General features: G+C 43.1%; 1 protein-coding gene across 6 annotated transcripts in view; it reads left to right on the forward strand.

Annotated features, from left to right (window-relative positions):
- IL1R2 (interleukin 1 receptor type 2) overlaps nt 1–22,945 on the forward strand; it is a 35,904-nt gene extending 12,959 nt beyond the window's left edge. For 4 of the 6 annotated variants that reach the window (XM_054476024.2, XM_054476023.2, XM_054476019.2 and 1 more), the window contains exons 2-9: nt 3,169–3,296; nt 4,195–4,459; nt 10,518–10,698; nt 14,294–14,468; nt 16,764–16,826; nt 19,051–19,186; nt 20,627–20,769; nt 22,754–22,945. In XM_054476024.2, the coding sequence (XP_054331999.1) occupies nt 3,230–3,296; nt 4,195–4,459; nt 10,518–10,698; nt 14,294–14,468; nt 16,764–16,826; nt 19,051–19,186; nt 20,627–20,769; nt 22,754–22,920 (1,197 nt within the window). In that variant the 5' untranslated portion in view covers nt 3,169–3,229 and the 3' untranslated portion in view covers nt 22,921–22,945. The remainder of the gene's footprint in view (nt 1–3,168; nt 3,297–4,194; nt 4,460–10,517; nt 10,699–14,293; nt 14,469–16,763; nt 16,827–19,050; nt 19,187–20,626; nt 20,770–22,753) is intronic. The other 2 variants (XM_054476021.2, XM_054476022.2) reach the window with 2 other exon arrangements.
- Nucleotides 22,946–23,786: the final 841 nt, after the last annotated feature.

Consider the following 23,786-nt stretch of genomic DNA (forward strand, 5'->3'; position numbering starts at 1 on the left):
GAGAATACAATGCCTGATAGTACCTGGCAGGGCTCCTTCCCCTGGGATCTTTTTATAAACTCTGGGAAAACAATATATTGGGAATAGGCTTGGCTGTGCGTGACAGAAAGCCTGGACACATAAAAAAGGTAGTCCAGGGTGGTGGGTGGCTTCATGAAGCCATCAAGGACTCAGGTTCCCCTCTTACTGCCCTATTACATTCAGTGAGTGGTCTGCACCTTGTAGTTCATGGTAGCGGCCACAATCCAGACACCACATCCACACTCAGCAGCAGGAAGGAAGATTAGTGGAGACCTCCCAGGGGGATCACATGACACTTCCACTCACATCTCATTGATCCACATTTTGTCACATGGCCACTCCTTGTTGCAAGGGATGATGGGAAATGTCTTTGTGTATAGAGGGCCATGTGCCCAGTAAGATTCGGGGGTTCTATTATTGGGGAAGCAGGGAGGACAGATATTGGGAGGAGAAACTAGCAGCATCTGTCATAGAAGGTGTATTTTCAAAGAGCAAGGGCTTTGGAATCACCAGTCCTGGGTTTAAATTTCAATGTCTGCTTACTAGCTGTAAGATCTTGGCCAGGCCTTTTAACCCCTTTGAACTCTTATAATACATCCTCTGTAAAATCAGCATGATACTCACTTTGTGGGAATAAAATGCAAGAATGAATGTTCAATATTTGGCACAATAGCTATTGCTATTACACTAGTCCCTACAACACCAGCTTTGACTTCATTTACTTATCCTGATATGTGGTATTGGTTAGCTACAGTGTATTTAAATTCCTACTTCTTTCATGTTCTTACTGGTGCACTAGTGAGTCTGGCTTGGACCAGTATAGTTGGGGATGTGATAAGCAAATGTGTGTCCAAGGAGGACACAGCAGCTTGGTGGATGTTTATGTGACCTTCATCTGGCAAACCTGACAGTGTGGTTAGGGGTAAAGTCACAGGAACTATTTGTGCTTCAGAAACTTTTGAAGAATAGTATTGTGTAGAAACAGAGAGTTTAAGGGAGAAAGCTCCAGGCCAGATACACAGCTAAGGGGAATATCTCAGGTCACCAGAAGGGGGAGCTCAGACTGTAACTCTGAGTCCTTGGACTCAGGGTTCCCCACTCACGAGGGAGGGTTTCTGGAGTGCAAGGGTCGGTTCCTCAATGCCACCGTGGGTTTACTGCAAGTCATTCCCAGAGACATCAGTGTGAGGAGCAGGGAACAACTCAAGGAAAAGGTGGCTGGGAATTCTTCCCCTGGATACATTTACAACTCCTGCCGTGGGCAGGCTTTTAGTCATAAATATTCCCCGGTATGTTCTGGTGTGTGGGCCATGAGGGCTGTGAGCAAGACCAGGGCTCTGCCCCAAGGTTGTCACCATCCTTGCGGAGCCAGAAGAGTCAGGCATGGCAGCTGGCACGACTGCTCCCACTTCCCGCCCTGCCGATGGCCGGGTGGGGCATTGACTTGCTGTGGCAGATGGAATGTGAGCAGACAGGAGTGAGCTAGTTCCCAGTGTGGCCTGGTGTGTGCTTTTGGCCGCATTGTTTCCATTTTCACCATCCCCAAAGAGGTTCATCTCCCAGGAAGCTTACTGGTCCAAGGAGGATGAGACACCCATGGAGCAGACTTGGACCCCATCTGCGCTCAGAGCCAGGCCTAACCCTGCCTAGTTTAGGTTAACCAACTTCCCATCTTGCCCACAGACTTGTGAGCAAGAGTGAACGACCGTTGTTTCACACCATTCAGTTCTGGGGTCGTTGGTTTGTTAAGCAGCATCGTTGTGGCCGTGGTTAGCAGACACAGGGAACACTTGTGATAGTGTGAGAAGCTCATCAGGGAGACGAGGAGGGCATCTGACACTCCAGTCTTTGGGGGGACTGGGGGAGGACTGTGTCATAAACTCGTACAAGCTACTTCTGTTTTGGATTTCTTGTTGCTTTTCTCCCTGGGATGCTGTAGACCAGAGTGTTAGCAGGACACCGAATCCCTCGGCGCATGTCAGAATTGTATGTAAAACAGGAGTTAATCCGTAGGGGATATAGGGAAAATTCTCTGACAAGTGAAATATGAGGACTCTTGGGCTTTGAGTGATCCATTAACTCACTCATTCGTTCATTCATTCATTCATTCATTCAAAAAATGGGAGTTAGGGATAGAGCTGTGAATAAGATAAAGCAGGGTTCTGTCAACCAAGAAGTATCTGACAGTCTTAATAATTTAGAAGCTTATTTTGCCAAGATTAAGGACAATGCCCAGGAGAAAAAACATGGAATCACAGAAAAAACAGTCTGTGGTCTGTGCCTTTCTCCAAAGATGATTTTGAGGGCTTCAATATGTAAGGTTTTTCCCCTATTGAAAAGCAGGCTGGAGGGCAGAGAGGGAGGGTGCGATCATCACTGAAACCACGTGTTGCAAGGGATAAGAAACAGGTAGGGAATAGTCAATTATATTCCTCGTATACTCAGTAAATCTGCTCTTCACATATGATAAGGTAAACATAGAGTCGCTACCTGTGGATAATTTTTAAAATCTTTTATCTGTACGCTCTCTGCTTAGGAACAGAAAGAAAGGCAGCTTCTTGCAGGACTCAGCCTTCAGCTTATTTTTTTTCCTTTTGGCAGAGTGAATTGGGGGTCCCAAGTCTTTATTTTACTTTCACAGTCCTTCCATCAGTGGAGCCTGAATTCTGGAGAGGGGAGACAAGGCTGATGATGAATACCACAGAGAATGACAGGGAAGGGAAGGAAAACATGGAGTATTGGGATTAAAGGTGGTGCAATTTTAGACAGGGAGGTGAGGGAGACTTCACCAAGAAAGTGAAGTCCGAGCAGAAAGGGCACTGGGAGTGGCCTCAGCTGAGGAAGCAGCATCTCTGGCCAAGGCGCAAGAATGGCTAAGGCAGGTCTCTGCAGAGACAGCAGCTTATGGGGCGGAGCCCCTCTGCCAAGCACACCTCTAGGTGCTACAGGGATTCGACTTTAGATATGTTCAGTGAATATAGCTGCAGAGAAACAAATCCAAAAATTTTGAGTTTTGTTCTTAAACAGAGTAGGCAAAAAGGTTCCCATTATCCGGTGAAGCTTCCAGACCCTGCCCCTACCCCGTCTTCAAGGAATTCTCTCTGCAGGGTTCTTGGTTCCTGGTGACACCTCTGTTTCCTCCCCTAGGCCACGTGGTGCTGGGTCTCAGTCCTCCACTTCCCGTGTCCTCTGGAAGTTGTCAGGAGCAATGTTCCGCTTCTACGTGTTGGTAATGGGAGTTTCTGCCTTCACCCTTCAGCCTGTGGCACACACAGGTAAGAAGTAAACCTTTCAGATACAAAAAGGCTTGCCTGTAGCTTCGCTGGGGAAAGCTGCTATCTAGTGAAGTTTTGTTGTCAGAAAGCAAAGTGTGGGCTCCCAGCTGTAATGTTAGTATGTGAGAGCCCTAGGCAGGTGGATTGCTTGAGCCCAGGAGTTTGAGACCAGTTTGGGCAACATAGAGAGACCCACGTCTCTACAAAAAAAAAAAAAAAAAATTAGTTGGGCATGGTGGTGCGTGCCTGTAGTCCTGGCTACTTGGGAGGCTGAGGTGAGAGGAGTGCTTGAGCCCCGGGAGGTTGAGGCTGCAGTGAGTGGAGAATGCATCACTCCACTCCAGCAGGGCAACAGAGTGAGACCCTGTCTCAAAAAAATAAAAAAGGAAAAATAAAAAAAGAAAAACGAAAAGGAAAGAATGGTGCGAATGTGCTTGTCAAAGAGCAAACTGAAGAAGTGATGTGTTTGCCCTTAACAAAGTTGCCTTTGGAGTTTAACCATACGACACGCCAGAACTAAACTTTTACCATCTAAACTCAGCTCAGATCTACTCTTAATGAGGAGAAGTCAGCAAGTGAAAAATATGGCCATAGTTTTTAATCTTTAATTTTTCGTCACCATAGAAACCTGATTTAACTTGCTTCACAAAACATAAGTTGGAATGGATAGTAGCACTGAACTTGTTACTTGGAAATTTTGAAAGTATAATAATGGGGTAGGGAGGGAGTTTAATAGTACCCCAGGGTGTAGGTCATTTTGTTAGGGACAAATGACATCTTCCTCGAATGTGCTCCAGGTTTCCCTGCCAGAATCAGGATTAGTCCCAGGTGCAGGGAGGTTTTATGATCTGAGCAAGTTTTGGACCCAAAGCCTGACCATGGGCTCTCTGTCCTTCAGGGGCTGCCAGAAGCTGCCGGTTTCGTGGGCGGCATTACAAGCGGGAGTTCAGGCTGGAAGGGGAGCCTGTGGCCCTGAGGTGCCCCCAGGTGCCCTACTGGTTGTGGGCCTCTGTCAGCCCCCGCATCAACCTGACATGGCATAAAAATGACTCTGCTAGGACGGTCCCAGGAGAAGAAGAGACACGGATGTGGGCCCAGGACGGTGCTCTGTGGCTTCTGCCAGCCTTGCAGGAGGACTCTGGCACCTACGTCTGCACTACTAGGTAAGCCTCCCCGTGCGGGGCTGGGGAGGGGATCCTGGCAGGATGGAGGCTTGTGAGGGTCTTTAGTCATGATCTGGATCTCAGAATCCAGTGTACAAAATACAAATCCAGTGAATCCACATTGCATCCAGCTTGCTGTTCCTGACACAGCCCCCCAACCCTACAGTCTCATTCTGTCTCCATTAGTCTTTGCTCAAATGCCACCTCTTTGGAGACAACGTCCCTAGCCATTTTAGCTGACATCACCCTCTGTCACTCTCTCCTTATTCTGCTATAGTTTTCTTGGGATAGGATTTTCCCATCTGACACATTTGTGTGCGTTACCGTATTTAATGTTTGTCTACCCATTAGAATGTAAACTCTGCGAGGGCAGGGACTTGGTCTATGTTGTTCACTGTTGAAGCCACATGGTAAGGAACCAAGAAATAGACATAGAATAGGATTTTACTCTGAATAGGATTTTAGAGCTGGGTGAGACCTTAGGATTAAATTAGTCCAACACTTTGGGGGGCCGAGGAGGGCGGATCACGAGGTCAGGAGATCGCAACCATCCTGGCTAACATGGTGAAACCCCATCTCTACTAAAAAAATACAAAAAGTTTAGCTGGGCGTGGTGGCGGGCGCCTGTAGTCCCAGCTACTCAGGAGGCTGAGGCAAGAGAATGGCATGAACCCAGGAGGTGGAGCTTGCAGTGAGCGGAGATCGAGCCACTGCACTCCAGCCTGGGCGACTGAGCGAGACTCTGTCTCAAAAAAAAAAAAAAAAAAGAAAAAAAAATATTAGTCCAACTGCTCGTTGTAAGGATAAGGGAACCAAGCTGGCTTGGAAAGTTCCCCAGGTGGTGTGTGGTAGAGCTGACTCTGGAGCCCGAGTCTCCTGACCCTGGGTCCAGTCCTCCTCCCTCTTTGTCCTGTTGCTTTCATCCCCTTTAACTGTAGAAAACATATACAAAACAAAAAATTTATCATCTTAAACACTTTATAGTGTACAGATCAGTGGCACCATCACCACTATCCATCTCCAGGACTTTTTTATCCTCACAAACTGAAACTCTGAACCCATTAAAAATAACTCCCCTTTCTTCATCCCTCCAGCCCCAGGCAACCACCATTGTACTTTCCAACTCTGTGATTTTGACTACTCTAGGTACCTCGTTTAAATCATTTAAGTGGAATCAGTCTTTCTGTGACTGAATTATTTCACTTAGCATAATGTTTCCAAGGTTCGTTCATGTTGTAGCATGAGTCAGAGTTTCCTTCCTTTATGAAGTGGAATATTATTATTCCGTTTTATGTATGTACCACGTTTTGTTTATCTATTTATCCATCCAGGGACACTTGGCTTGCTTCCTCCTTTCAGCTATTGTGAATCCAATATGAACATGGATGTGAAGATATCTGTTCAAATCTCTGCTTTCAGTTCTTCTGGGTATAGACCCCAAAGAGGAACTACTGGATCATCTGTTAATTCTATATTTAATTTTGAGGAACTATCATACTGTTTTCCATAGTGGCTGTGCCATTTTTCATTCCCACCAACAGTGCCAAAACTCAATTTCTCTACATACTCACCAACACATGTTATTTTCTATTATTTTTGATAATAATCATCCTTATGGGTGTGAAGGGGTCTCTCATTGTGGCTTTGATTTCCGTCTTCCTAATGATTAGTGACGCTGAGCATCTTTTTACGTGCTTATTAACCATCTGTGCATCTTCTCTGGAGGTACAGACATATCTCCTTTACGGACTCAAAGTCCTTTGCCCATTTTAAAAACTGGATTTTGCTGTTGTTGTTGAGTTGTAGGAGTTCTTTACATTTCCTGGTTATTAACCCCTTGCCTCATCAGACATACAGTTAAAAATATTTTCTCCTGTTCTGTAAGTTGCATATTCACTCTGTTCATACTGTCATTTGTTACACAAAAGGTTTTAATTTTGATCAAGTCCAGTTTATCTGTTTTTTTCTTTTATTGCATGTGCTTTTAGTGTTAAGAAATCATTGCCCAATCCAATGTCATGAAGATTTTCCCCTTTGTTTTCTTCTAAGAATTTTATAGTTTTAGCTCTTTTGTTTTTTGATCCATTTTGAGTTAATTTTTGTATATGGTGTTAGATAAGGGTCCTGCTTCATTCTTTCGCAAGTGGATATCCAGTTTCTCCAGTACTATTTGCTGAAAAGACTGTCCTTTCCCCATTGAATGGTCTTGACATGTCCTACTGCTTCTTGATGGATGAAGTTAGGCCTAGTGTTGGTGATCTTAAAAAGTTTCTTGGCTTCGTTCTTCTGAACTAAGACAACCCTCAGCTCGATTGGGAACTAGTGTTTTGGCCTCTCTCTTCAGCTGCTTCTTCTGTTCCTCCAATAAAAAGTTTCTTGGCTTCGTTCTTCTGAACTAAGACAACCCTCGGCTTGATTGGGAACTAGTGTTTTGGCCTCTCTCTTCAGCTGCTTCTTCTGTTCCTCCAAAGGCACTGCTTGCTCCTTCCACCAGCTGGCTTCAGAGTCTCCAGATTTCATAAACTCATTTGACTTAAGAAGAACTGTACCCAGGAATATGTACATTTAGAAAAAGAACCGGAGAAGTGACATTCTTAGCACAATGGAATTACTGGTGAATGGAAAAATTTCAGACCACATCAGCCCCAGTCCTAGGCTGGGTGTGTGTGTGGCAGGGGATGTGGGGGGTGGGAGGAGATATGAGGTGGAGGGTGCCCTCTGTGTGTGTGTGTGTGTGCGTGTGTGTGTACATGTGCGTGCATGTGTGAAATTGAGACTCTTCAAATCAAACCCAGCTTGACACTACCATCCATATGCCTAGCCCCAAGTATAAGGAATTTATGGGCAGGTTTAATCCTGTCAGTGAACCTTGCCTAAGAAGCAGGCAAACCATCTCCTATTCTTATGCTAGGAAAATGTGGATGCCTGGTTTTACAATAGCTATAAATGCATATTTCTTCTTTCTTTTCCACAGTAAAAATTCTAATTTTCTCTAAGGAGTACTACTAGGAAAACTCATAGTGTAGTAAGAAAACATGAAACCTGAACTCAGAAAGACAGATGGGAATCTTAGCTCTCATTTCCTATCTAGTGGGACCTTGGGCTTATCACTTGACTTTTATGGGTGTTGTTAGTTTTCTCCCCTGTAAAGAAGTTCGTTGAAAGGGTTATATGAGATCACAGCATGTGAAGGAACTAGCGTGGGGGGTGTCATGGTAGGTGGTCAATATATACATAAAAATTCCCTCTCCTTCCCAAAAGGCAATCCGCATGACTACTGAAAGTGAGACTGCAAAAATCAGGGAGATGTGAGCTGAGTCCTGTTTGTCCTAGAGTTTGTTTTTATGATCAATTTTTGTAGGAAAAAAAGAGCTGAGATTGAGGGGGCAGTGGAAATTCCAGTGTGTGTCAAACTTTCTTTGCATGATGGGAAGGTTTACCTGGCTAACCTTTAATACTCTTTGTCAACTGTAAGATTGGGGTTCTAATTGAGTGAGAATCACCAGCAGTTGCCATAATACTCTTTAGCATTGATAGTCATGAGGCAAGAGACTGCCCTGTTCTCATGATTGTTTAAGACCTTGTGATCTAGAATCCACATGGTGAGTCAGAGTAGGCAAGGATGCAAGCCATCAGAGAGGCCAACATTTGAGCAGTAGCTGCCTGGGCCTCCTTGCTTGGTGCTCTGCAAATAAATGCCTTACTTTCTATCACTGCAAAAAAAAAAAAAAAAAAAAGAAAAGAAAGAAAGAAAGAAGGAAAGAAAGAAAAGAAAAGGAAGAAAAGAAAAAGAAAAAAAAGAGAATGAGTAGGCAGGCAAGGTTATGCCACTGTAACAAACAGCTCCCAAATCTCAGTGGCTTAAAGTAACAAGGGCTTATTTCTTACATATGCAACAAGTCCATTGTGGGTTTGCAGACAGTTAGGGACTTAGGCTGAAAGAGCAGTCACAGTCACTATTTCAAATGTTATTGGTTGGTTGCTAGAGCAGAAGGAAGCCTGCTTTGGAGGGTCTCTCATGGCTGTTACAACTTTCATGTAGAAGGGCCACACATACAACTCATGAGCTAGGAAGAGTCCCCACAGTGGGGACGAGGACATGTGATACACCATGTGCTCAGAATGGGGAGAACTGGGCCTATTTGGTGAGCAGCACTACTAACGACTATCATGCCTTTGCCATGGGGGTGCCACACTACATGGGGAGTGCAAGTGGTGATCAAATTGCCCCTCACCCTTCTCTTTCTTTTGAGTTATTTTCATGAAGTTTCTTGCTCAAGGGGAATTACCAGATCAATAATGTGAACAGCCTTGTAACTTTCAATATGTCTACTAAGTTTGGTTTCTGAAGATAGTACTTATGGGTACTGAAGATAGATTTATGGGTTTTCCCAGAGCCTTGCTGGGCTTCCCATTTTGGTTTGACCTCTTTGTAGCTGTACAGCCCACTTAATTTCTGTACACCTACATTTTTTCATATAAAAATGATATAATAGTAATTCCTACTTCATGGGGGCTGGACCATAAATGAAATAACGTGTGCAAAGTACACAGCACAGGGCCTGGCCTGCATCTACTCCCTGCTGGCTACCTGCTGTGTGACTGTTATTCAAGTAGGCCGAGGTCTTTAGATTTGTCCTCAGTTGCTTTTATTCAACATGTAGTGACATGCATTTTTCAAGGTGAGAGTTAACATTCTGTATTTCTTTATGCATAAAATACAATATTTGTTCATCTATTTTCCCTTTTTAAGCTAAATATAATACAGATATTGGCCTCATATATTTAAATTAATTCTTTTTACTTTCAAGTGGTAAGCTTTTATCATATTTCTTTCACTTTTTTTTTTTTTTTTACATTTTGTTACTTGTTTGGATATGGATGGTTTAGATTTTGCTGTGCAAGTAATTTTTACCCCTATATGTAAAACTCATCCTCATTGTGTATGTCAAAGTCTCATGTGTCTTAGGTAGCCAGAAATTTAGCTGAGATAATTATATTTTTATATTTTTCTACTTAAAAGAGTAGTTTTAATTACTGTTTTCTGTCCTCCATCCATTTCCCGCAAGTTTCCAGCAAGGTTTTGCCTCTCCCCTTTTTCCAGCTCTAAGGTCTTGATAGACTTATGGCACTGAAATAATGATTAGGCTAGTAGACTAATAATAATAATATAATAATAAAGCAAACTTACCAAGTTAATTTCCCTATGCAGTATTACAAAAATCTTTTATAGGTCTTACACTAAGTTTCTGGCAGTTTTCTAAAACTAGACTTCAGTTGATAAATCATTCCCCAAAGGAGCAAAGGGAATATTCCTTTTTATGGAAACAGTGGCTCTTGGGAAACAATCTCTCCATATGAATATGGTTTCCTGGATCATGAAGTTGGAGTATGCGGGGGCTGGGCTCAACGAGCTCCAGAACCTGGAAGGCATAAGCCCTTTTGAAGAGGACTTGGGGATTTCTTAATGAACCTTGGTGGCATTAGAATCGGGCTTGTAGACAGTCCTTTGTGAAAAACACAGAATATGCTTTTTCTGTACAATTATGTTATGACACTTTTTGTCCCCCAAGGGTTTGAAAAGATCAGGGACAGAAGTATTGCAATATAGATGTTCCTCGACTTACAATGGGGTAAATACCAATAAACCCATTGTAAGTTGGAAATAGCGTTGTCAGAAATGTACTTGATACACTTAACTTACCGAACATCACAACTTAGCCTAGTCTTCCTTAAATGGGCTGAGAACTCTTACATTAGCCTACAGCTGGGCAAAGTCATCTAACACAAAACCTATTTTGTAATAAAGTGTTGAATATCTCATGTGATTTACTGAATACTGTACTGAAGTAGGGTTTCTACTGAATGCTTATTGTGTTTGCAGCATTGTAAAGTCAAAAAATCCTAAGTTGAACCATCTTATGTCAGGAAATCATCTGTACTAATCCAGAAAATGCAGATGCAGATTTTAATAGAGTTGGGGAAATGATGCTTAATTTCACTTAGCTTTACTTTTATTTTGCCTTGCCATTTATCTTTTTTTTTCCTTTTAAATCAGAAATGCTTCTTACTGTGACAAAATGTCCATTGAGCTCAGAGTTTTTGAGAATACAGATGCTTCCCTGCCGTTCATCTCATACCCGCAAATTTTAACCTTGTCAACCTCTGGGGTATTAGTATGCCCTGACCTGAGGGAATTCACCCGTGACAAAACTGACGTGAAGATTCAATGGTACAAGGTACAGCTTTAAAAAATGCCATTTTACTAAAATGTGTTTTCTTTTTCTACTAGCCATATAGGAAAGACATAAAATATTTATTTTCTGGAGATAGTGCACGCACACACACACACACACACAAACACACACATGGTTTGCCGTTCATATCTGTGAGTTCCACATCCTGGGATTCAACCAACCTGGGATTGAAAATATAAACAAATAAACAAATAAAATAACAGTACAATACAAATAATACAAATAAGAAACCAACACAGTGCATCAACTACTGTCACGTGCTGCATGACAATGTGTCCGTCAACAATGGGCTGCATGTACAATGGTGGTCTTGTGAGATTATAATGCAGCTGAAAAATTTCTATTGCCTAGTGACATCATAGCTATCTCAACATCATAGTGCAAAACGTTACCTTTTCTATGTTTAGATATGTTTATATATACAAAAGCTGACCACTGTGCTCCAATTGCCTGCAGTATTCAGGACAGTAACATGCTGTACAGGTTTGTGGCCTAGGAGCAACAGGCTGTATCATGTCACTTAGGTGTGTAGGAGGCTCTACCATCTAGGCCTGTGCGAGTACTCTCTACGACATTCACACAACAAAGAAATCACTTAAACTGTTTCTCAGAATTATCCCCATTGTTAAGTGACACATGACTGTATTTACACAGGGCATTTACATTGTATTAGTAATCTACAAGTAATCTAGAGATGATTTAAAGTATATGGGAGGATGTCCGTAGGTTATATGCAAAGATGACACCATTTTATATAAACCACTTAAGCATCTGTGTTTTGGCACCTGTGGGGAATGTTTCTTGAAACCAATCCCCCAAAGAAACTGAGGGATGACTGTATTTTAAAGAATTTAAAAGGGACATAATTAATATGTTCTATTAGTCCTTATGTGGGTTGAGTAAAGGTACTTTAAATAGTGATTTGTGAAGACAGAGTACATTACAGCTGAAGGAAATAACTTTTTACTGTAATTTGTCTATAAAAATGTAGAAAAAAGCTTACATAACAATTTTATGGACATATTAAAGGAGTTTTTTTAAAAAGCACATGACGGCTGGGTGCGGTGGCTCACACCTATAATCCCAGCATTCTGGCAGGCCGAGGCAGGTAGATCACCTGAGGTCAGGAGTTTGAGACCAGCCTGGCCAACATGCCAAAACCCCATCTCTACTGAAAATACAAAAATTAGCCAGGTGTGGTGGTGGGTGCTGCTAATCATGGCAACTCGGGAGGCTGAAGCAGGAGAATCACTTGAGCCCTGGAGGTGGAGGTTGCAGTGAGCCAAGATCGCGCCATTGCACTCCAGCCTGGGAAACACAGTGAGACTCCATTTCAAAAAAAAAAAAAAAAAAAAAAAAAGCACATGATAACAAACTTTTGGGTTAAGGGAGTAAATATGAACACAATTTGTTCCCTTGTCTGGTTGAATAGATGTTATTTGATGCGTTGATTGCTCCTAGTGAGAACATCAGATATTGCCATCAGATATTGCTTATGTGATCAGGGGTTGGAAAACCATGATTGGGCCCTGGAATCAAGTTGTCTCCTGGATTTGAATGGCTCACAAGACAATGATAGTTGTCACTTTTTTAAATGTTTGAAAAAAAGTAAAAGAAGGATATTTTATGATGTGAAAATCACATAAAATTAAAATTTCAGGGTCGGTAAATTAAGTTTCACTGGACACAGCCACATCCTCTTGTTGTACTGTCTGTAGCCGCTTTCCCACGGCCTAGTTGTGATGGAGACCCTGCAGACTCCAAGGTCCAAAATACTTCCTATTTGGCCCTTTCCTGAAAACGTTGGTCAACTCCTGATAGAGGCCCTAGATTGATACTGAAAAGTACAGTTATTGGCTTAATCATTAATGAGAATTAACACTTTAATTGACAATAGGTTAAGTAGTTGGCCAGTTTGTAACTACAGTATCTCTATATAGGATATTGATTTAATATTAGAAACTTTGAAATGATTTTCTGAAAGTAGAGGAAAGTAGCCAGCTCCTATGAATAAGCTGGCTGAGCTCTAGAATGCATTCTCTCTCTCTCTCTCTCTCTTTTTAATAGAGATGGGGTCTCACCATGTTGGCCAGGCTGGCCTCGAACTCCTGGGTTCAAGTGATCCTCTCTCCTCAGCTTCCCAAAGTGCTGAGATTATAGGCGCAAGCCCCTAAGCCCAGCCTAGAATGCATTCTCTTTTGGTTTGGGAAAAGCATAAAGAGGACAAATGAAAGGTTTTACCTGGAGAGGAAAGAGCACAGGCTCTGGTGTCAATGGGTCTGGGTTTGAAACTGTATTCCTTTTCTGATCTGTTGTGCAGCCTTGGCAGAGTGACTCCACCTCTCGAACCTGTTTCCTCTGTAAAGTGGCAATTAATAACTTTCACCACCTGGGATTGTTTCAAAGATTAAATGGAATGATGTGTATGAAGCACCCGGTGCAGTGCTTGACATATAAATGGTGCTCAATAAATGTGCATGGACAAAGATCATGGTGATGCTTAGTAATATTTATTCCCTTCATAATAATGCTACCTATTACTGAGCATGTACTATATCCAAGCCTGTTCTAAACTCCCTTACATGCAACCCGATGAAGTAGGAACTGTAAATATCCCCCTTTTTTACAGATGAGGACCCATAAGGATGTTCCCAAGATCACACAGCCAGTAGATGGTGAAGTCAAAACTCAAACCCAGGAGGCCAATTCCCATACACCACTCAAATGACTGTGGTGCTGGGCCCTATTTGGCATTTTTCGTATTTGACTACTCATGCTTAGAACAATGAAATATCTCCTTTCAATTAAATATGTTCTAAAGTGGTACTTCGTGAGCCATGTGGCAATTTCAATTTTGTCTGTGTTCTCATTCAGAGTAAGATTCTGAAGTGACTCAAGGTTATATTTGACTGTTGCAAATGTTGAATAATCAAGATTTTGAAAGCGATGTCCCTGAGAACATTGTGTCCTCATTAGGGTGTTTTTAGAAATCCCATTCCGCTCTTTCCATTTCCTAGAGGCCTTGATCTTGGGGATTCTATTCTACAGAGACCCCAGAGAACCTTGTGTCCATATAAAAAGTGTGGACTCTTTTCCCCTATTTAGTTTTTCTTATAACAGAAATTTTTCTGTTACTGACTCACAAAATTGAAATGCTTTTTAAAGTAATTACTGCAACGTCATCTCTTCTGAGCATTGTTGTCCAGCTCATCATGACTATTTATAGTGCTCTTCCCAGATACTTCCTAAGGCCTGAAGGTAGCAGGACATAAACGTATTTGTATTTTAGATGGCTTACTTTGTCAAAGAAGAGTTAGTCTCTTTTTTCTCCCCTTGGACAAATATGCTCTAACTATTGCAGTTAACCAAATCTAGCAATTTATTTGTTTATATGTTAACAAATTCCCTCCCCTAATAATACAGTCAAAAGTATGCCCAAAGTACAAAATTGGCAAAGTAAATACTAGGACAATTCTTGGATTGCAAATCCCACATTGGTTGATAATGATGATGTAATTCATAGCCTTTGAGATGTATATTGGTATAATGTCAACTTAAAAAACCATTTTCCCTTAAGGATTCTCTTCTTTTGGATAAAGACAATGAGAAATTTCTAAGTGTGAGGGGGACCACTCACTTACTCGTACACAATGTGGCCCTGGAAGATGCGGGCTATTACCGCTGTGTCCTGACATTTGCCCATGAAGGCCAGCAATACAACATCACTAGGAGTATTGAGCTACGCATCAAGAGTAAGTACTTGCCATTGAGGTACCTGTCTATCCTGGTTCAATAACAAGCATGCAGAGAACAAATGAGGGTGCACGTAGAATTCCTTGCAGGTCTTTGGAATGAAGGATAACAGAAAACAGATCTATCAACTCTCCTGAAGCATCAGGTTATTAAGACGTGTGTGATACTTTGAAAGGTATAAATCAGGGTGTTGTTCTGAGAAAAGGTGAATGAATTGGGCAGGTTATAGGGTTGCAAGGTGAAGGCTAAAACACACCACTCAAGAGAGTCAAACAGTGGCTTCCGTAGAAGGTACCCTTGAAAAGTGTCCTGTGAAGCTTTGCGCCTATAGGGCTAGGGGTCACCACATGCCGTAACTTTATGTTTAATTTTAGGATACTTCAGTTTTATTGGGTATTCTAACCAGAGGGCTAGCCTTGCATATCCAGTGGAAATCGCTTTTTATTTGTCTTCCCTAAGGTGAGTCTAGCTGCTCTTAATAGCGATATTTCAAATAGTCAGAGCTGCCATTGATTAAAATGAGTTTCGTTTGAAAATGGTGTTTTGAGCAGTATTGGCTATTGTTTCACGTTTGTTCAACGTTTACTCCGTACCAACTGTGTGCCGGACATGGAGACAGGTGTAACCATGTGTAAATCCTGGACTTTGCCTTGGAGAGTGGGCCACAATTCTTTGTTTTTTATACTGAATAATGAACACAACTGGGGTGTTTTGAGGGGATTTCAGAGAACTTCAGAGACACACTAAGTTTAAATAATTGGTCTATGAGGGGAAAAGATATTTTTCTCACAGAGAATCCAGAGATTCAGTTGCACCGCATTTTTCCACGGACTGAGGTGTCCTGATTGTGTTTGTTTTACAGTCCTGTGAGGATTCGTTCATAACAGCTCCTTGTTACTGACTCAGGTCCCCCGAGCCTTTCCGTGGACCGGCACGGTCCTGTCTCTGCGATACTGTGCATGAACACTAGGGGGCAGCCGCCCTACATGCCTGTCTGTGTTGTGAAGCCTCCCAGGATCTCAGTGGCTCTCAAGGGGTGGTCCTGGGCCAGCAGCGCCTCATCACCTGGGTAAACAGACATGCAGATCTCGGGTCCCGTGGAGACCTACTGATTGAAACTGGAGTCTGGGGGCTGTCATCTGTGTCTCACAAGCCCCCGGGTGATGCTGGGGACCCTCAAGTCTAAGAAGCACTGAGATCCTGGAGGCTTCTTTCTCTCCCTGGATGCCCCAGCTCCATAGGGCAGCGCGTGACTTTGAGGGGAGGAAAAGGCGTCTGGCCGTGGTAGAAAAGCCGTCTGACCCTCAGGCTGTCCTGCCATGCTGTCTAATGTGTACTCATGTGAGGATTTCAAAATGCTGTTTCGTGGAAGTGAGGATGATGAGGCCCGTCGTGGAGACAACTCACAGCCCTCACCCCCCGGGTGTTCTTTCTGCTCATTTCAGGGGCCTCGTTTCTTTCTTTCTTTTCTTTTTTTTCTTTTTTTGAGGTGGAGTCTCGCTCTGCTGCCCAGGCTGGAGTGCAATGGCGCGATCTCGGCTCACTGCAACCTCTACCTCCCGGGTTCAAGCGATTATCCTGCCTCAGCCTCCTGAGTAGCTGGGATTACAGGCTCATGCCACCACGCCCAGCTAATTTTTGTATTTTTAGTAGAGACAGGGGTTCACTATGTTGGCCTCCCAAAGTGCCGGGATTACAGGCGTGAGCCACCGCGCCCGGCCGCCTCCTTTCTTTACGTTGGCTCTAATCCCTTGGAGATCCACTTCTGCCTCTCCAAAGAGTTTATCTCTTCAATTAACAAGACCTCTGTGGCCAAGGCCAGGTTACACACTAGCCTTCCAAACAGGTGGTTCTTGAGCCCTGTGCCTTTTCTAGAAGAACTGAATCTTGAGTATTTTGTGGCAGGCACTTTGGAGAGGTGGAGAAGGTATTTTAGGTCAGATCAAGTTTCAGGGAAAATCTATCTCATGGACCTCATAAACATGATTGTGTTCAGGAAGTCTGGGAGGGAAATGGTTAATTGTTTATCATAGAGCAAGGACTGAAGACCTCCTGTCAGTGGAATGTGTGTTTGGCTGTGGCCTCTTCCAGTAATTGCTCTGCTGGGAAAGTCATTGGCCAAGGATGCTCGATTTTGTAGAGAGCCTGTTTCCTTTGCCAGACAAAGGCTGACTCTCATAATGACTGGCCATACTGGAAAGGATAACTTAGTTGATTAGCCAAACAATGACTTGAACCACAGCGTCAAATGAAGGCTTTCCTAACGGAATCTCTTTTCCTTACATCTTTCTCAGAAAAAAAAGAAGAGACAATTCCTGTGATCATTTCCCCCCTCAAGACCATATCAGCTTCTCTGGGTAAGGCCCGCAAGGACCATGCATTCCACGCACCTGTGGGGGTGCCCGGTATCCCAATGCAAGGGACTTGGGACCCTCATGTCTGCTGACCATACCTGCTCCTTGGGTGCAGTGTGTCTGGGTGAAGACCTTAGAACTCCAGTGTGAAGCAAAGTATACTTTGCTTCATGCAAAGCCTACCTGTAAAAATCTGAATGTGAAAATCTGAATGTTCTGGCAGCAGTTATCAACTGCACGAGAAGATGAACAGCATGAACCCCAGGCAGAGCCAGCATCCTCAGTGTATTTAAAATAATTCATATCACCAAAACTTGGCTGGCACGCTCTGCCTTTCTCTAAGACTCCATTTGTAAAATGGACTCAGCTGTGGTCAGTTTCTTGTTGCCAGAAGAGCTGGTAAGCTGGCTGAATGGTGCTATGAAAATGACCAGTGGGGCTTTCTGCTTTTCACTCCATGTGGTACAGTCCATCCTGGCCAGCACAGGTCCACACTAGTGGCCAGTGAGGGTACATAAGTGTACTGTACTAACAACCTACTGATGCTAGTGGTGGGGCAGAATTGATGTTTATTGAGCATCTACTATGTCCAATGGGATCCCATTCAATCTCAACATAGACCCTGTAGGTTTTATTCCCTCAATTTTCCAAAAGGAAAAAGCCACCCAGGGCATCACGGTGGCTCAGTGGAGGCCAAAAGTCCACGCTCAGAGTCAGGCTGGAGTTCAGATTCAGGTCTGTGTGCCTATAAAACCTGCACCGTTTTATGTGTTTGTTTCTGAGTAGTGTTTTTGTAGGTCTGTTACTCATTTATGAAACCCTGGATGCACAGTCTTTTAAAAAACAATTTATTTGCTTTTTCCTTTTGTTTAGTGTTGGTTTAAATTTTAAATTTGAATTGGAGACCATAGAGGAGGAGGGCTTTTGTGCAGTTGCTGGGACTGCTGGCTGGCACTTGGGTTGCCACTGCCACAGTGCAGTCCCCATGGCTGCAGCTCTAGGAACAACCACCTGGAAATCTGGGGCAATGGGCACATGGGTGATACCTGCTGGAGCCCCAGTGCTCTGGCTCCCTGGGGCTTCCCAGCCAAGTTCACAGTCCCAGTTCCCAATCAGTTGCTTTGGATGCACTGGAATGGGTGGTGGGGCCACGTGACACTGAATAGTAGGTTGTTATGGCTGAGGAAGATCTTTAAGGTCATAGGAGTGGCATAGGATGGAGAAGGGCTGGCATTCTCAACCCATGGTGGGGCCAGGTGCATTAAAAGATACACCACAGGGAGCCATATCACCCCGAGGAAAAAACAAGTGAGAAGGATTTCTTCTTCTTTTCCTTCTACTCTTCTTTGGTGAATGAAAGAGAAAAATAATTTCCTATGATTGAGGCAGGGGGACCCAGTACATCACCCTGCACACTGCAGAGGGCACCATCTATAGAAAACACAAGAGTTTTTGGCCAGGCGTGGTGGCTCATGCCTGTAATCCCAGCACTTTGGGAGGCCGAGGCGGGTGGATCATGAGGTTAGGAGATCGAGACCATCCTGGCTAACACGGTGAAACCCCATCTCTACTAAAAAATACAAAAAAAAAAATTAGCTGGGTGTGGTGGCAGGTGCCCGGGTCCCAGCTACTCGGGAGGCCGAGGCAGGAGAATGGCCTGAACCCGGGAAGCGGAGCTTGCAGTGAGCAGAGATTGCGCCACGGCACTCCAGCCTGGGCGACAGAGTGAGACTCCATCTCAAAAAAAAAAAAAAAAAAAAAAAGAAAGAGTTTTTAAAGAAGGGTTGATTCCCAGTCAGAGTTACAGAGTCATCTGGGAATGGAGAGTTCCCAGGAGAAACATTAGAGCCAAGACCAGCCTCAGGCAAAGAGAAAGAATCCACACATTGATCTGGATTTTCTGAGGTAACTGAAGTGAGGGGCAGAGGAAGTCGGCTTGAATTTAGCATGCCCTGTGGGAGGGCAGGGGCCCTGGTGAAGCCATTTAACTTCAGGTGCCTCTTGTTTTTCGCCTGCCATGAAGACCAGTTGTAGGAACCAGAGGTACTTTGTAAATAGTAAAGCTCTGTGTGAACAGAATCATTTGAGAAAACTAAATTTTCTACTAAGGAAAGAATTGGCTGGTGAGGGGTGTTTGAGAAGCCGAGGAGGGACTCAGGGCTCAGGCTCGCTGATGGGTGGGAGGTGCTGGTTCTGCAGTTGACGTGCTGTGCCTTGCTGTCCACAGGGTCAAGACTGACAATCCCGTGTAAGGTGTTTCTGGGAACCGGCACACCCTTAACCACCATGCTGTGGTGGACGGCCAATGATACCCACATAGAGAGCGCCTACCCGGGAGGCCGCGTGACTGAGGGGCCACGCCAGTAAGTGGGCCAGGGTCTTCTGTTGAGAACTCTGTGGGTTTCGCTCTTCCTTTTGGAGACAGTTATCACTATGACACACATACCACATTAAAAGTAACTTTTTTTGATTCCAAACTGTTGGATGTTTAGAATTTAAGAAATTGTATTTTGCTAAAAATTATCTTGAGAATCAAACTTTCTCTGTAAATACTTAAAAGTTGAGTTGCAGTTGACATGTTGGTATTGATGTTGCATTTTGTAGCTGTTTAATTAAACATTGATCCTTTTATTTTTGCAAGTTAAAAAATATTTTGGAGTTCATATCTTTCCATTTTCCACTCTGCAACCTGACTATCAAACATTTTCATAAACCCTTAAAAAGACCCTGAGACCTAGCCACAGTATCTGTAGTACCTCTTCTGTTTCTCAGGGAGCTGTGGGTTGCCACACTCTCTAAGGGAGGTTAATAATTAAATAAAAGAAAGAATTCAGTTCTCATAAGCAGTCTTCTCTAGAAAATGTTTTCTTACTCTGAGACTCGAACAATCAGACCTTTTGTAAATGGGAACTTGTTGCCTATGAGGGATACCATTCAACATTCCAAATTGTAACTCTTTTTAAAATTACAGTTTTGATGCTTTGAATTAGCCTGGGCTTTTGCTTGCCAAATGATTGTGTTTTTTGAAAGACTTATCACAAAAGATCTTTCTGGATGTAATTTAGTGGATAAAAACTATGTGTGGTTAGCACAATCATGTGCTTGCAAGTTCTCATTGCGAAAGACCTGGCCACAGCTAAATGCCCATCTCAGCTTACTCATATGATCCACTTACTTAAAGGAACCTATATTCCCCCTAGGGATAAAACAAAAATATTCCTAGTGGATCCACTCATCCACGTTTTTATTCATACTAACAGATAGTAGTGAGGTGTCTACAAATTCCTCTAACACTATAAATGGCAGCTATCCTGGCCACAGCCATTCCTCTGGGCTGTCTGCAGGTTTCCAGAGTGAGAGTCAGCAGTAGAGATGAGAAAAGATGGCACCACTGAGGGCTGGAGTCCTGGAAACTCCCTGCCCTTCAATATACAAGTGATTTAATGGTGAGGGACTCAAGTTTCCTCAAACTAGACGTTTCTGTTCCCACGACTGTTTTTTTTTTTGTTGTTGTTCATTAAGAGACTTAAAAGATGAACTTCCCCATTATCTAACCCTGTAGTGTAACAATTGTTTGATGCCAGGGACCGCCAACTGCAGTGACACTAAGGCCTTCAGGGACAGGCTTAGAAACTGTCCCAAATGAATCACAAGTATGGTGGCAAGAACTCCTAACTTTATGAAACTTGAAAACAATAAAAGCGCAATGGGTACTTCTAATGGAGAGTGTTTAGATGTCTGCATTGTGAAAGACAAGCTTGCATTTGATACAATCATAATTAAGTGAATGTTTTTTAACTCAGGGAATATTCAGAAAACAATGAGAACTACATTGAAGTGCCATTGATCTTTGATCCTGTCACAAGAGAGGATTTGCACATGGATTTTAAATGTGTTGTCCATAATACCCTGAGTTTTCAGACACTACGCACCACAGTCAAGGAAGGTATGTATGTATTTTGGGGAGCACTATAGGAGAATATAACATGTTGAATGCTCCATGGATACTAGACAAAGCTACTTGTTCTCCAAATGATTCCGTAGAAATTCCCTTGCATTGCTTGCTAGTGGAGAGCTGAAAAGAAACCACTCATTTTAAAAGATTTTTGGTAGGGTGGAGGCTAGACTTTGGGAGATTATATTCAAATGAAAAATTTAAATAGCAAGCTGATTTTTGGAAAACGGATGAAATGGTTCTACAGTAAACTTCGAAATACTCTGTCTGTATGTGGCTCTGCCTTGCAAGGGTCACTGATCATCTGTCTTTGCATGGCCTCTAGAGGAGGGTGGATTGTTCTTTATCCTGAAGATGAGAAACTTCATCCTCTAAGAGCTGGGGATTGGGAGCTACCCAGGGTTCAGGGCAGCTTTAGGGTCAAAGTCATTATATGACGGGAAATAGGTACAAGGCTACAGCCAAATCAACCCAGCGTTCATTTAAGGACATTTAAAAAGAAGAGGAGGAAAACCCACATTATCGTTTTTGATTAAATTGATTTCATATCAATGTTTAATTGTTGAGCAGGAGGAAGAGCTGTCTTTAATGTAGTCTCTGTTGACAGCCCGTAGCTAATGGCAGGCAAGCCAAAGTGATTCCCCGCTGAAATCTCAGTGATGCCTCGTGGACAATCTTACAGCAATAACATAAATACAAATTGCTCCAGGTCTCCATGTTTTGCTGGGGAGGCAGCCACAGACACAGTGTAAACTGGAAAGCCAGTGATGTGTTCCAGCTTCAGGACAGGGAACGGCACACAAATTTCCTCCAACTGTGTGCTGTGCACCACCAGCCTCACACTCACCTGAGCCACTGGTTACAAACACAGATCTCTGGACTTACTCCAGATCCACCCTGTCAAATTCTCCTAGGGAGAGGCTGCAGCCTGTGACTCAACAAGCTCCTTTCACAGTGAAGTTTGAGAACGAGGGCACACATGTGAAGGGTGGCGTTTCAGATCATTTCCAGATGAGCAGGCTGGGAGAGATGGTAGTTGTACACATTTACCCACAAAAATCAGAATGTTCCCTCTCGGGGTCAGATTAGTGAGCCCAAGGAACCTGTGGTCTGTCTGGCCCTGATGCTGGGAACCTTTAAAATTTTCCATAACATGAGCCTTGTCCCTGCATGTGACTGGCTGTGACTGATCCAGGGAACACAGGCTGTAAGTCTTTCACCAGGACTGAGAGGTGTATTCAAACAGCTGCCCAGAAAATTACAGCTAAACTTATTTCTAATCTTTGTGGGGTTTTAAGATGTGAGAATCCTCTGGAGCAAGAGGCTGAGGTCATGTTGATTCCTGGATGACTAAACAGACTGTGGTAAATAATAGCTTAAAAATGCATGATTCTAGTCTCATCAACAATGTGTCTGATAACACTCTGTTCTCACATTTGCTTTTTAACTTTTTATTCAGAGTCTCTTCCTGTATTTCCATAACACAGAGACGCCAAGAAGCAGAACATAAAATAGCTGGACCCAAGCTATTTGTTGGGTTGGCTCCTGCAGCTCCATTATTCAAAATTTATTTTCCTTTGCTACTTCCTTTGATCCTCATGACACCCATGCTCATTGGAAAAGGGCAGATTGTTCCTGGCTCTGTCACAGTTGGCCAACTGAGACATAAACAGACAGCGTCTTAAACGCACAGTGTCCCACTGTCGGAACAAAGTTAAACCCTCAGCACTTGCCCACTTACCCTATGATGTTTCTAACAGATTTTGCCCTATCACGCTTATTTCTCTAATGCCACAGACATCACTCTCAAGTATCTTCCATGTTGGTGTGAGGGATGTGCTTTCTGAAAATCAATGCACATTTATCAAGAAAAACAAACTCCAATTTCTTTCTTGTCCTGTACACCTGCATTGCCCTGTCCTCTTGTACAGTGAGAGACTGTTCAGCTCCTGATGTGACTCTCTTCTTCCCACAGCCTCCTCCACGTTCTCCTGGGGCATTGTGCTGGCCCCACTTTCACTGGCCTTCTTGGTTTTGGGGGGAATATGGATGCACAGACGGTGCAAACACAGAACTGGAAAAGCAGATGGTCTGACTGTGCTATGGCCTCGTCATCAAGACTTTCAATCCTATCCCAAGTAAAATAAACGGAATGAAATAATTCAAACATAAACTCCATATGTCTTCTCTTATGGAAGTGGCTGTGTCTTTTTGAGGGACTCTGTTCTTTGCCTCAGTTGTCTACCAAAGGTGCCACATTTATAGTGGCTTCGTAGTAAAGGACTGAAGTCTTACATTCTGTTTTTTTTTTTTTTTCTAAAAATCAGTGACAACAGTAGATGTGCCTGTGAGTGGGTGTGAGTAGCTGTCTGCTACTTGTGACCTATTTAACAGAATGAGGTGCTCTTAGGCCTGCATGAGAGTGGAAAACATCTACATGAGTTTTGACATTCATTCAACAAAAACATATTATGAGTCTATTTTGACTAGACTCTATGGGAGATGTACATACAGTGATGGTTAAGACATAGTTTGCCTTTCAGGAAGCTGGTTGTTCATTTTGAGACTGAAAAGGATAATTTAGTGCTAAAGCAGAAGAATCAGCAAAAATTGATGAACTTTTTTGGAAAGAGCTATCCAAAAAATAGCAATTAAAAATACACACATTGGAATGTATTAGTGAACTGAGAATTAGACCCAACTTCATAACAACATGTCTGAAAATAGAAGGAAGGGCATTAAGATAATTGTAGACAAATTGAAAAAAACGTACCCAGAGCCTCTTTCATATCATATAACAAAAATAAAATCCAGATAGATAAATGAGTTCAATTAAAAAAAAAAACTCCAATGGCAGGAAAATCAGCACGGCTGGCGACTCCACCTTTCAGGTCTTTGTTCAAATGTGACCTTCCCAGAGGGAAGGTCCCCAGAGAGGACCTTCCTTCCTCTCTGTCCCCTCACCCTGCTTTGTACCATTGTAGCTTTTATCACCACCAGACCTTCCA

This window comes from Pongo pygmaeus, chromosome 12 (assembly GCF_028885625.2).
Source record: "Pongo pygmaeus isolate AG05252 chromosome 12, NHGRI_mPonPyg2-v2.0_pri, whole genome shotgun sequence".
NCBI lineage: Eukaryota > Metazoa > Chordata > Mammalia > Primates > Hominidae > Pongo > Pongo pygmaeus.